The sequence below is a fragment of the Stenella coeruleoalba genome (genome assembly GCF_951394435.1).
Source record: "Stenella coeruleoalba genome assembly, chromosome: 18".
Taxonomy (NCBI): domain Eukaryota; kingdom Metazoa; phylum Chordata; class Mammalia; order Artiodactyla; family Delphinidae; genus Stenella; species Stenella coeruleoalba.
In genome coordinates this window covers 48596659-48610333 of record NC_137164.1, presented here as the reverse complement: position 1 = coordinate 48610333, position 13675 = coordinate 48596659, and the positions used below count along the sequence as shown (strand labels likewise).

The following is a 13675-nucleotide window of genomic DNA, read 5'->3' as shown; positions in this document are numbered from 1 at the left end:
AGAGCTATCACTTAATCCATATGACAGCTAGGAGGAATAATTTTTTAACTTTTTTTTTTTTTGCGGTACGCAGGCCTCTCACTGTTCTGGCCTCTCCCGTTGCAGAGCACAGGCTCCGGACACGCAGGCTCGGCGGCCATGGCTCACGGGCCCAGCCACTCCGCGACATGTGGGATCCTCCCCGACCAAGGCACGAACCCGCGTCCCCTGCATCGGCAGGCGGACTCTCAACCACTGCACCACCAGGGAAGCCCAGGCATAATTTTTTTAAATCACATTAAGAGAAAGTCGCTTGCATAAAAACAGACAAAAAGTTTCAGCTTCCCTTTTTCCCTCATTTCTGAATGACGCTCTTTTGGAAACGTGCGCTTCTCGGCTTTATGCGCCATCTCAGAATGACTCCTGAAAAAAGTGGTATAAAGTGCAACACTGGGAAAGCGTGAAGTAGACTCGGATGTCTGAGATGGGACAGAAGGAAGTGTTTCTGTTCTCAAATTTTTAATTATTTTCTTTTGTTTTTGAACAAGGTAAAGCTATTTTCTTCTGCTCTGTCTCCAGTTAGCTCCTGGGGATGGTCCACGCTCAAGCTGGAGGACACCAGTCAGGGAGTTGTAAGATCTTTTTCATGACTAAAACCCAGAGTTTCATGACGATGCACTGTCCTCAGTGCAGGATATTCAGCTAAGGAGGCTCATCTTCAAATTTTCTAGGATGTTTCTTACCTTACGATACTTGCTTACCTTTGGGCATCTTTACAATTGGTTGAGCAAAGTCAATTTTACATGGTTGAAACTTGTTTCTTAAAAACATGCTTTGAACTTGCTCAATCCAGAACGGAACTTGAACAAGAAAAACAAAACCAACAAAACCCTAATATAACAAAACCAACTTGTCTTATTGAGGGAAGCACAGCCTGAAAGTCAGTCATATCAGAGTGAGAAAGACATCAACTGTAAAGAATTAAAAGACATTTGTTCATTCATCCATTTATTTATCCATTTATTGAGTGCCTACTAAATACCTGGCACTATTCAAGGCTTGAAAACAAATCAAAACACTCATATGCTTGTGGGAGTAACAGCCAAACCAAAAAATATATCATACAACAGCAAGTGATGATAAGTGCTATGAAATATAAGAGTATGGGGTCACAAGGCTGATTATTTTATAGAAAGGGAGACAGGGGGCTTCCCTGGTGGCGCAGTGGTTGAGAGTCCGCCTGCCGATGCAGGGGACACGGGTTCGTGCCCCGGCCCGGGAAGATCCCACATGCCACAGAGCACCTGGGCCCATAAGCCATGGCCGCTGAGCCTGCACGTCCGGAGCCAGTGCTCCGCAACGGGAGGGGCCGCAACAGTGAGAGGCCCGCGTACCGCAAAAAAAAATAAAAATAAAGAAAGGGAGACAGGGAGGAGGAGGTATCATTTAAGCTGAGATCTGAATAGGTGAAGGAAATGCTTTCATGCAGAAGCTAAAGCTAATGCTAATGTCCTAAAATAAAAACCTTCTTTGCACATGTAAGGAATAGCAGGAAGCCAGGATGACTGAAGCATGGCAAGCAAGATGGAGAGTGGGAGCAGAGAGGAGATAGGCAAACAGGGAATAGGTCATGTGGGGACCTGGAGACCATGGGTTAAAAACTCAGATTTTATTCTCAATGTAATGGTAGCCATTGTGGAGGGAAGAGAGGGCAAGAGTTGAATGTACAATCTCTGGTTCACTTTTTTAAAGAGGAACCTGGCTGTTACTTTGGAAGCAGGGAGGTGATGATGGACATGGTAAGAGGTGGTCAGATTCTGGGTGTATCTGGAGATATAGCCACTTGGATTTCTTGACAGACTGGACGTGGGGTGTGATAAAAATAGGAGGCAACAGCGACTTCGAAGTTGGGAACCTGAGCAAGTGGGTGAACGGTGGTGCCATTTACTAAAATGGGAAACATTGAGGGGATGAGTAGGTGGGTGGGAGGGAGGGAGAGGAACTAAGAATTTTGTTTTGAACAAAGTGTGATGTGCCTATTTGACCTACAATTGGAAATCTTGAGACTGTGTGTGTGTGTATACACATACGTATATGAGGGGGGTGTCAGACACAATGTCAGGTCAGGAATATAAACGTGGAAGCTATCAGCACACAGAAGGTGTACAAAGCTATGGATCTGATAACACCCGCAAGGGAGAGGTTGTAGACAAAGAAGAGACAACATGGAAAGATGAATGAACCCCAGGGCACTTAACATCTACCCAAATAATTAGGATTCAGCAAAGGAAAATCAGAAATATCAAGTTAAATGGGAGAAAAACCCAGAGGGCAATTGAAGGAAATGTTTCAAGAAGGAAGGTGTGGCCAACTATGTCTGACGCTACTGATAGATGGACGATATTTTTTCAGGCAATAGGGTAAAATTCCAAATTGATTAGACACCACTCAAGAAGTAAAGGTAAAATGCTTGTTTATCTTCTCCTTCCTCAGGTAGAATGAGAGACCTCAAACTCTAATGAGAAAGTTTGTAACAAGGTTGGTAACAACCACCCTTCCTTTGAATATTATGAAATGGTGATATAATAAATCAGGTATTTCCTTCCTAGCTCAGACACCTAAGTCAAATTTAAATCTAGTCAAGAATGCAAAATCTTTGATCATGATCTTGGCTTCAGTCCTTACAAGTCTAAAACACTAACTAGAAAGTATCCTCATCAAAAATACGAAATATATTTCGAAGCACTATACAGTAACAGACTGTACAATTTTGGTATACCATGTACTACTTAAAATCAGGTAGTATAAGAGAAAAAATTGGGAATTTTATAAATTGTTTAGAGAAGAAACTAGTTAGATGTAATTTATCTCCTACTCTAGTACAAAGTATAACTCAGTGTCATCATATAACCATGTTTCCATTTTGTAACACTTTCAAGGGTTTATGGAGCACTTAGATACACCAGAACATACAAACCTAAAGTCTGCAATTGCTCAAGAGTATCTGTTAGCAATGCTGTAGCTTACATAATATTCGATCACGAGCTTTCCAGGCACTAACATCACAAGACAGAACCTGTTGTGTGTGGAGGACTTGTCATAAACAGAAAGCAGCTAATCTTACAGCTTTAGGTGGAATGAAGACTGACAGCCCATTCTCTTCCTGATTTATAAATCCTTCACCACGATTTACCGACCGGTGTCCCTCTTGAACAACAGCATATACTGATTAAGTCAGATTGCTTGGGTTCAAATCCCCAACCACCACTTACTAGTTCTGGTGTTTCCTTGAGCAAATTATTTTACCTCTCACCCTTCTTTTTCCTCATCTGGAAACACACACACACACACACATATTTGGGTAATAATAGTCTTTCATTATAAGAGCATGTGGGTATGATGCTCTAGCCACATGTCTTCCACATAGTTAAAAAAAATAACTACTAGTTGCTTTAATTGTCAGTTACTTACCTACTCTTGGAAAACCTTCACTAGGCGGTAACCCACCATTCAAGTCAGTCCATTCTGGTGTAGGACAGCTCTTTCTTTATAGAAGGGTCTTTAAAATACGAGTCAAAAGTCTCACTGTGCTCAATCAGTTATTACCAGTTCTACCCTCTAAGCCCACAGAAGACTTTTCTATTCTCTCTCCTTAAGACAATCCCCCAGGTACTTAAAGACACATGTGATGTCTAGGGCTGCGCACTATCATCTAAACACACGTAAGCACCAAACTGAGCATCCTGTACCCGGGAATTAGAACCAGGCTTTGAGAAGCCTACCAGGGAGGATTTTACAGTCTTTGAAAAGGCTGTTTATGGGGCCGTGTGGCGATTCATCTGTAAGTGGCAGAGTGAGTGTGCTAAACCTGTTTTCAAAGCTGTGCATATATGACAGGTATCATCCTTGTTAAAGAGCTCTGAGTACATCAAAAGTATTTTTAAAGAAACATACCCAAAAATTACCTTTGGAAACAGTAAACACGGGTACAACACATAGTTTATCATTTCCTCGGGCTCAGATACATTTTTGACAGTTAACAGATTTAAGGAGATCTACAGACATCAATTAAATCAGCCAACCTTTTGACTGGACACAAAACTTTCATTTGTTCAACAAGAACCTGCGAACTGTCTGTCAGGGACTGTAGAGCACAGGAACAATATGGACAATTCAATCTGCAGATAATAGATGTAATAGATGAAAGAGTTCACCGACAATCGATTTCTCCGAACTAAAAGAATCAGGTAAATGTGCTGATGTTGCTTGGTTTTTCTTAACTAACGTTGTCAAAACTAGTGCTTTTCTAAAACTCAAATGCTGTTATGTTGAGAAGTAATTTTGAAAGGAAGCAGGAGATAAAAGGAGCCAGTTAGGGCTTCCCTGGTGGCACAGTGGTTGAGAGTCCGCCTGCTGATGCAAGGGACGCGGGTTCGTGCCCCGGTCCGGGAAGATCCCACATGCCGCAGAGTGGCTGGGCCTGTGAGCCATGGCCGCTGAGCCTGCGCGTCCGGAGCCTGTGCTCCGCAACGGGAGAGACCGCAACGGTGACAGGCCCGCATACCGCAAAAAAAAGGAGACCAGTTAGCCTCAGTAGAAATCCCTGACCACCCAAAGCCCTCTGGGCATCCAGAAACAGAGCGCCCTGGAGCACCGCAGAGAAGGCCAAGAGCCCAACAGGTTAAACGAATCGCACACTTCCTTCCACACACCGGGGAAATTCTTCCTCTCTCAGCCTCGGAGAAGCTTCAAGAATTCCTCAAAACAGCCAACTGTTCCATTCTTTATCTCATAATTGTGTTCAGAACTCAACGGGCCTATCTCCAAACAACCCAAAAGCAAAGTGAGACAACTCAGGGGACGCTTCCTCAATGGCCCTACCCTGGCCTATGAACTTAGAGACTTACGTCACCAGGCCAAGGGCCCTCTGAGCCTTTTGCGACCTCATTTAGAGGAGGTAGAACCCTCCCTGTTTCAGCTTCACCCTTCCTCACTGGAGAAAACCCAATGAGTCATCGGTTAGACAAATGTTTAACATCATTAGTGACCTAAAAAAAAGTAGAATGCACATCTTTCATCTATTTATTTAGAGGGAAAATGCAAATGACAATTTCTAATTCTGGCCAGAATAATGAAAGGCTGGGGCCCCCAGCCTCTGCTCATGGCTGCAAATTAGCACAAAGCTTTCACAGAGTGACTTGATGATGTGCATCAAGAACCAAAGCATCGGGCTTCCCTGGTGGCGCAGTGGTTGAGAGTCCGCCTGCCCATGCAGGGGACACGGGTTCGTGCCCCGGTCCGGGAAGATCCCACATGCCGCGGAGCGGCTGGGCCCGTGAGCCATGGCCGCTGAGGCTGCGTGTCCGGAGCCTGTGCTCCGCAACGGGAGAGGCCACAGCAGTGAGAAGCCCGCGTACCGCAAAAAAAAAAAAAAAAAAGAACCAAAAAATCATTCATTTCCTTTGGCCCAGGGATTTCATTTCTCTAGCCAGTTCAAGAACACTCTGTTTTATTAAAGGTACAAGTTCCTAGTATTTTCCCCCACTTTAAGAAGAGGTCCACTTCTAGCTTTCAGTGTACCAGTACACTGGAAGGATCCAGAATGACTGACACTGCTAGAATCCTCCCACTTCCTCAGGAAATACCTTGTCATATCTGTTTACCCTTCCTGGAATCAAGCTATTCTAACAGCATCTCTGTCCTGGTTCCTCTCTGTGTGAATCAGTTCCTTCCCAAGAGAATTCTGTGAACGCCCTCATCTCTCGCCGCCCCTCCTGTCCTAGGATCCTTTCTTATTTGCTAAATAAAGAGGATGTTTAAGAAATAGGAAGATGCTGCATAAAGAAAAAAGAAACAAACTGACATCAAGACACCCCTTGGCTGCTCACAACTGCCCTGAGAAATCTATGATGCTAGAAATCTGAAGAGTGGAGAGGTAAAGACTGATGTGCCCTTCTGGAAGGAAACGTTCTTGAGTGGTAAAAATATTCAATAAGTTGATTGGGGTGCTGGGTACACGGGCCTATACATTTGACAAAAAGGTATATCCTGCAACTCTACACTGAAAACCTATGCATTTCACTGCATGCAAAGGTTACTTGAACAAAAATAAACTACTCTGGGGCTTCCCTGGTGGCGCAGTGGTTAAGAATCTGCCTGCCAGTGCAGGGGACACGAGTTCGAGCCCTGTTCTGGGAAGATCCCACATGCCGCGGAGCAACGAAGCCCAAGCACCACAACTACTGAGCCTGCACTCCAGAGCCCACGAGCCACAACTACTGAGCCCATGTGCCACAGCTACTGAAGCCCGCGTGCCTAGAGCCCGTGCTCCGCAACAAGAGAAGCCACCGCAATGAGAAGCCTGCGCACCACAACAAAGAGTAGCCCCTGCTCGCCACAACTAGAGAAAGCCCACACGCAGCAACGAGGACCCAACGCAGCCAAAAATAAATAAATTTTTTTTAAATATAAAAAATAATAAATAAAAATAAATAAACTACTCCAAGCAACTCCTGAAAGTTGTGCTGTATGCAACCTCAACATCTCTCAACAAATTACAAAGTCACAATGCTCTAGCTCAGGGGGCAAAGGTGTTAGCCCCACTCCAGCCTCGACTCAAGTGCTGCCTCCTCTGTGAGCTCAGGCTGCCTCCCAGATGCCATCACTATACACGGGGCAAAATTCCATCAGAGCAATTATCTGATGGCACTGCAGGCTCTGTTTGCATGTCTGCTCCTCACGGGGTGCACTCTGTCTGGAGGTCCTAGAAAGATACTAAAGAATTGGCAGTTGAATCAGCAAGTCCAGCAAGTGCCTGGTACAGAGTAGGCACTTCATAGGCATTTTCTGGATAACAGAACGACTGAATGTAAGTCCCCATGAGGGGAACCAGTAACTAAAAGGCAGGAGTAGAGTGACATCACTCAGGAACAGGGTTGGGGCAGAAGAGGAAATACTGCGTAAATAGGTAAGTACACACTGGCACCCAGATGAACGCGTATCTTGTAGCTGGTCCCAACCAACTGCCAAAGCAACAAGCTCAGCTTTGGACTCTGATGCACATTTCCACTGGGAGAAGGAAAGAGTCCTGGTCCTTAGGTTTCATTAAAGCTCCAGCCTTAGGATTGTACATTCACTCAACAAGTGTTTACCTGGCACTGTGCCAAATCCTCAAGCAAAAGACAAGCTATTGTTCCTGCCCTCAGTTAGCGTCTAGTCTAATACAGAAGAATGTTTGTAATTATACCACAGAGAGCAAAAAAGAAAAATCCATACAAGCAATAGTGATAAGGAAGGAATGGGTGGGGTGGAGGCTTGGTGGCCGAGAAAAGGCTTCACATAAAGCTTGACTGTAGAGCCCAAGCATGGAAGAATGCAGAGGAGCAACACATATTAGGTAAACAAGGAATAGCAGGCATTCCACACACAACAGCCTGGAGGTGAGAAAACAGCACCCTGTGTGGGGCGGGGAAACACAAGCAAGGATTAGGGAGCACTAATTCCTTTACAGTCAGCATCTCATTCAACTGGCGTAAGCACCACTGGAGGCTCAAGGAAGAACACTGACTGAGGCCTACAGCATTTAAGAAGCTGAGCCAGGACTTGAACAATGATTTGATTCCAAAACGGTGCTTTGGGGTTTTTTTCAGCTTTATTGAGATTTAATTGGCACACAGCTTGGTATGAGTTAAAGGTGTACCACCTAACAATTTGACATATATTGTGAGATGTTTACCACAGTAAGCTCCGTCAACATCCGTCTCCTCATATAGTTACAAAAAACTTTTTTCCTTGTAATGAGAACTTTTAAGATTTACTCTCTTAGTAACTTTCAAATATACTGTACAGCAGTGTTAATTGCAGTCATCATGAATTGGATGAAGGTGGTCAAAAGGTACAAACTTCTAGTTATAAAGATAAATAAGTTCTGGGGATAGCTGTATAAATCTGTGCTTTTAATGTCTATGCTATCTGGCAACTATGCAAATAGTAATGGAGAAAATGAGCAAAAAATAAAGATAGATACACAGACGGAGACCAGATTGTAAAGGGCTGTGAATGCTACACTTCACAGCTTAATGTAAATGCGGACTTTTAAAATCTTTTCATGGCTCCTCAGAAAACAAAAAACAAAATCAGGTTTATATTCTGAAAAACTAATTTTAATCGCAACAGCTAGTGTAAGAATTGCTTTCTAACATTTAAAATTTTAAACAAAGTTTTACCATCAGAGTCTTTTCAAGCTTAATATCTGTTAATTGAAATTATATATAATTACCAGAAATGCTTCTATGAATTCAGTAACATTTTCAAATGCATTGGTATCTTGTCTGTTTACGTCGCTCTACATCCATTTGAAAAGCAACAGTACAAATCATAAGACCCTCATTTAGTCTATTGACAACACCGGTATGCACTGAAGATTCAAGTGCACCCAGCAAACCTTTTCACGCCAGACCACAGGTTGGAAACCACCAGTAGAAGGGATGCAGTTTACAGAGAAAGAGGGAAACCACTTGGGGGAATTTTGTAAATATCAATGGGGGACCCACAGAGTGCGATTCTTTAAAAATTTAGCACTAAACGCAAACAAAAGTGATGACCAGCACACAACTCCCAAAGGACAAAAATGGGGCAGGTGGAGAAACAGACCAGTTGGAAGTAACTGGGGAAGGATTCATATTCTGGTGCCAGGCATGGCAATGAGCTCAAGTTGGCATCCCTTTGGTCCTTCTACAGGGTGACAGTGATACTGAAAACTTCGAACACAGAGATAACAGGACGGGCAGGTGAGCAGGAAGGTGTTGAATTAAGTTAGCCTGATCCGCTCCAGTCATAAAAATTACTACTGTGTTTAAACCTCAACCTAGATAGGAACATTAAGTCACAGACTGGAATGGGTGACCAACCAATGCAATGAGCAATATACTCAGTTTTCAATTTCGTTGGTATCTTGTCTGTTTATCACAGGTTTTTAAATGCTCCATCAACAGAGGGACAGAGGCAACTATTAGGTACAGAAAATTAAAAGGTGCTGAAGAAAAGGACTAAAATTAGAGGGTCCAGGCTGCATTTTCTACCAGTTCCTCTCCCACTCCATGACCTTGCTAGAATCAAGCTTCCCCTCTGCCTCTGCCTTCAAACCATTACATTATTTGGCTTTCAACCCGTGTTTAATCATAAACTAGCTCAATACATTATTAATATTCCAAACCACATTTCCAACCAGATAATAATCCAATATCATGATGTTGAATTACCGTAAAAGGTTATGTTCCTACATTTGTTTTGATTTCAAATATGAAACTAACCAGAAGTATATGTACACTTTTAAATATCGAAGAACACTTTGAAATAAACAAAAAGAGTCATGAAATGACAATAATTGGCAGAATAACAAGCACTAGCCCTCACCTTACCCTTTCTCCTCCTCCCAGAACAAAACAAATTTAAGACTTGAACTTTGGTTGTGGGAATAATACATTAGTTATTTAAAATCGCTGACAGAGAATGGAAATGGCAAAGACATACGGCCATGGACTCTGGTCATCTTTCAAAGATGTACAAGGTTATCGGGGTTTTCTGACCTTGGGTTGGTCAAAGCTGCAGCTGAGAATAAAGGTAGCAGATTATATTATATGCATATTACATACAATACATATAATATGTATATTATAGTATATAATATATTAATGTATTTATTTGTGTTATATGTATATATATAAATACATATATATGAATGATATAATTCACATAATACATATATGTTTATATATGTGTACTGTATATATATAAAAATATATATATGAATGAACCACTTATGCTTCAATGTATGTAGGAGAAAATATGATAGAAATGGAAAAATGGAGCAAAACTATTAGTAAGCAGAAGAAAGATTTACACTATAATCTTCCTTGCTTTCCAAAGTAGTTTATAAATACACTTTGGACTCAATATTTTATCCTCAAATTAGGGGTTCTCAGGGTTAAGTGGTTGTGGAATGAGACACTCATTCACTCTGCTTCTTTTGGCAAGAGCGATATTTTAAAATATGTGCTCTGGTTATAAAGGCAAAGCTAAGGAGACAGATAAATTTGGACACTAACTGGAGAAATAACATAAACCTAACAGTGAACACAATGCTGTCACTTCAATGTCCCAAGTATACCAACAGTATATGTGAATATGTAAATTATTCACATATCTTCAATGAACGTACTGCCTCGCTCCCTGTGGCACTAGGGGAAAAAAGTCACTTGATTTTAATTTCATGAGAGTTAACCATATCAAAATTATATGGCAAAGCCTTTAGAAAGATTTGGCTTTCTGCTAATGATGAACAAAGCACTCTACAGAGTTGCCAAATCATTGCTGACAAACACTTTTAGGTGGAGTGGGATGGTGGTGGGAAGAAGAGCACATTTACCGTGCACACGGGGTATCTTTTATCACAACACACCTCCCCAGAGTTTATTAGATACAAATTTCTCACAGAAGTCTCCAATTATAAGCAAGCTATCACACACAAAACAATGTTTAGATTTCAAATATCCGTATACTGAAAAAGGAAAGGATGTGAAATCATCCATATTCACAGATTCCCTGAAGCAAATACAGAACTTGCAGATACAAACTCCACACAGGAGCCCTGTATGGCCAAAAAAGTATCCCCATATTTCTTCCCTTCTCCCTCTCTCCATCTCAACATTCAGACACAGAAGGGCAAGTTTGATTTCTAAAACTATGCAGTGTACATACTGCTAATGGAAAATTACCTTTGGAAGCCTTGACTTTTCAAGGTTTATGAATGGGGGAAGTTATTTCCCTTAACTACATTGCTGGAATTTTTCCACTCTCATTTCAATTCAGAATACAGTGTTTATTCTTCTCCCAACCTCCCCACGCGCTCCCCTCACCCCGTTCTAAGTCACCTTCAAACCAGCTCAAGTTTCAGTACAAAAAGACGGCAAAGCTAATTTCTTAGCCGCCCCCCATCTCCATCTCCCGCCACTGTCTAGTGGGTAATGATACATTCACTTTCCTTTAGCGTGAAAAACATAACATTTAAAGTTTATCTTTTTTTTCCCCACATACATAATTTACTTCTTTAAGGAGAAATGAATTGTTTTAAAGTACTGTTTGCTTTGGGATTCTTGAATATTTTGTTTTTCCATGGAATAACCTTTAATCCTAATTTGAATTTTTAAATACGCTGAGTAGACCAGCACGTGGCATCAATAACCCTTAAATGACTGCAAGGCTGGTAAAGGCAATACTTTTGGTTCCTGATTCACATCTGCTCCGAAGACTTCTTTAGCATCATTATAAAAGTCATCTTTTTCATCCAATAATAAAACGGCTAGAAGTCCTGGTGTTAACTTTCTACAGACAAACGTAACCCTAATGCGTTGATCAAGGAACTTCCAAGAGACCATCTCCTTTTTAACGGCAAAGAGGGGAACGGAAGATCTCCTCCCTGAGGCACAGCTGGGAAACTAACAACCCTTGAGTAAGTGATTTCAGGATATCTTAGTCTTATCAATGCCGACTCTGGAAAACGTACGCGACTTGATTCACACACCCTGGGCTCCAGAAGCTGCCTCGGAGAAAGCATCGCTCCAGGTGCGCCACAGGTGTCTAACCTCCTCCATCCGCCCTCCCACACAACACACAATACGCTGCCCAAGCAAGTATGTTTCAGGCATTTCCACTTCTAGCCACCCCAAAGAAACGCTCCCGAGGACCCTGGGCCGTCTCTGCCCAGCAGGTACATCCCAGGCGTCCTGGCGCGGACGTGGGCTGCTCCACAGAGATGCGCGGTCCCCAAACCCGCGGGGCCAAGCTCTCGACTCTGTCCTGGCAGAGGAGATCCGGGGAAGCCAGCGAGACCGTCGGCGGGGAGGGCAGCGCTAGGCTTCGTTGGACGTTAAATCATAGGAGGCGCAGAACTTGCAAAGTCCCCCAAACTGCTGAGCGAACCAGCCTGAGGCGCTGCGCAAGCTAAGGTCCGGGAGGCGGCTGAAAGCAGAGTGGCGGGAGCGGCCGCAAGGCCGCCAACTCTTGCGGAAAGAAGAGGAGTAAAGGCACTCACCTCCACCCATCTCTGGGCCTCGGCGAACGCTAGGGCGCAGTCGGCCTCCGCCTCCTCCATCACTTCCAGAACTAGGGGGAGAGGGGGAGAGAGAGACATAGTGGGTGCGCGGAAAGGCGGGAGTGCCGCGCGCGTCCGGCCCGCTGCTCCGGCCTCTCTCCGGCTGCAAGACGCCCGGACTCTCTGACCCTTTGTTGCACCCTGCAGTTCGGTAAAGTTTCGAACCCACGAGAACTTGAAGCCGGGGCTTTCTCTAAACTCCTGAAAACGCCTCGGAGACCCAGGCAGAGCGCGGGAGGCGGAGAGGGCTACCAGAGGCGGCGCGCAGCACCAACCCAGAGGACTGTTTGGACTTCAAAAGTGGCTGCGCGGCCGCCGCCCTCCCGGAATGCCCCGCCCCCGCGCACCCCCGCCGCCCACCCCCGGCCGGCCAGCCGCCGCTTCCGTCCTCCCCACCCTACCCCCCGCCGCGCCCGGGGGCTCCCGGCCGCAGCGGCCTTTGTGGTCGGACAGTCTGGCCCAGGGGATGCCACAGTCCGCCAGGAGGCCGTGGCCCGGGCCACGCACCCGCTCCCGCGCCACCCGCCGGACCGCGGCCCCGCCCGGAGGAGATGCGCCCCCGCGCCCGCATCCTGTCCGCATCCTTCCCGCCTCCGGCCGCCTGGCCGCCTTCCCTCTGCCGGGGCCCCAGGAAGAGGCGCCCCCAGGGCTCGCGGCCGCCCGGCCCGCCTGACATACCAGGAATAGCTGCTCACAACTGCACCTTTCCCAGCCAAGAAACGTCCCCCGCGGTGGAGCGCGGCCCAGCCCGCCGCCCTCACCTGCGGCCCAACTTCGCAGCGCGCCGCTCCCTCTCCGGCGGAGTCCGCTGCGCGCCCGCCCCGCCGCCAGGTGAGGACGTCCGCACTCCCGGGTCTCCGCCCCCTGCCGCGGCCAGAGCTCTCCTGGCGGCAGGTGAGGGTAGTGGCCTTGGCATGTGCGGCCCATTTCCCCCAGCCTGGGCCAGCCCCTCTCCGCTTCGCTTCCAGGTGGGTGAGGTGGAAGATACCTGCCACTCAGGCCCCATCCCTCCGCGAAGGGTCGGAGAGGAGGGGAACCCAGCATTCTCCCGCCCTCACCCTGAGCGTCACACTCGCCACCCTGCGTGGTCTGGGAACACTTAGGGAGCAGTAAGGTGACGGGTTACTCACCATCCGCAGGGGGCCTGGGTAGGTGCGCAGGACTGGAGGGTAGGAGGCTCAAGGGTTGCCTTACGCGGGTTCTTTTCCCACAGAAATCAGATCTCCGGAAAGGAACCTGCTCGTCTGTCTAGGCTCCCTGGAATCTCGCTTCATGCTCCTGAAGCCCTATCCGGGCCCACACGTTGATGTTGTCACTGTTGGAAGAAGATAAAGATCGATTCTTACTCCGGTAAAGGAAGCCATACCTTTTTTTTTTTTTTTTTTCCTGGTTGATCCTCTTTATGATGCAAAACGACGTCAAAGAGCAGAGAGACTAGTATAATGGATAGCTAAAACCTAGTTTTGCCTTATTTACCTCGTCACATTTTCTGCTGAAAATATACATATTTCCTACTTAAAGATAAATATTTCAGGGCCTCCCTGG

The 13675-nt window shown here is 45.4% G+C and overlaps 1 protein-coding gene across 3 annotated transcripts in view; it reads right to left on the bottom strand.

Moving 5' to 3' along the window:
• LMO7 (LIM domain 7) overlaps positions 1-13122 on the bottom strand; it is a 202668-nt gene extending 189546 nt beyond the window's left edge. For 2 of the 3 annotated variants that reach the window (XM_079903486.1, XM_079903483.1), the window contains exons 1-2: positions 12892-13122; positions 12071-12141 (exon numbers count right to left, since the gene is read on the bottom strand). In XM_079903486.1, coding sequence (XP_079759612.1) covers positions 12071-12141; positions 12892-13057 — 237 coding nt within the window. In that variant the 5' untranslated portion in view covers positions 13058-13122. Of the gene's footprint in view, positions 1-12070; positions 12444-12891 lie in introns of those variants that run through there. The other variant, XM_079903484.1, reaches the window with a different exon arrangement.
• Positions 13123-13675: the final 553 nt, after the last annotated feature.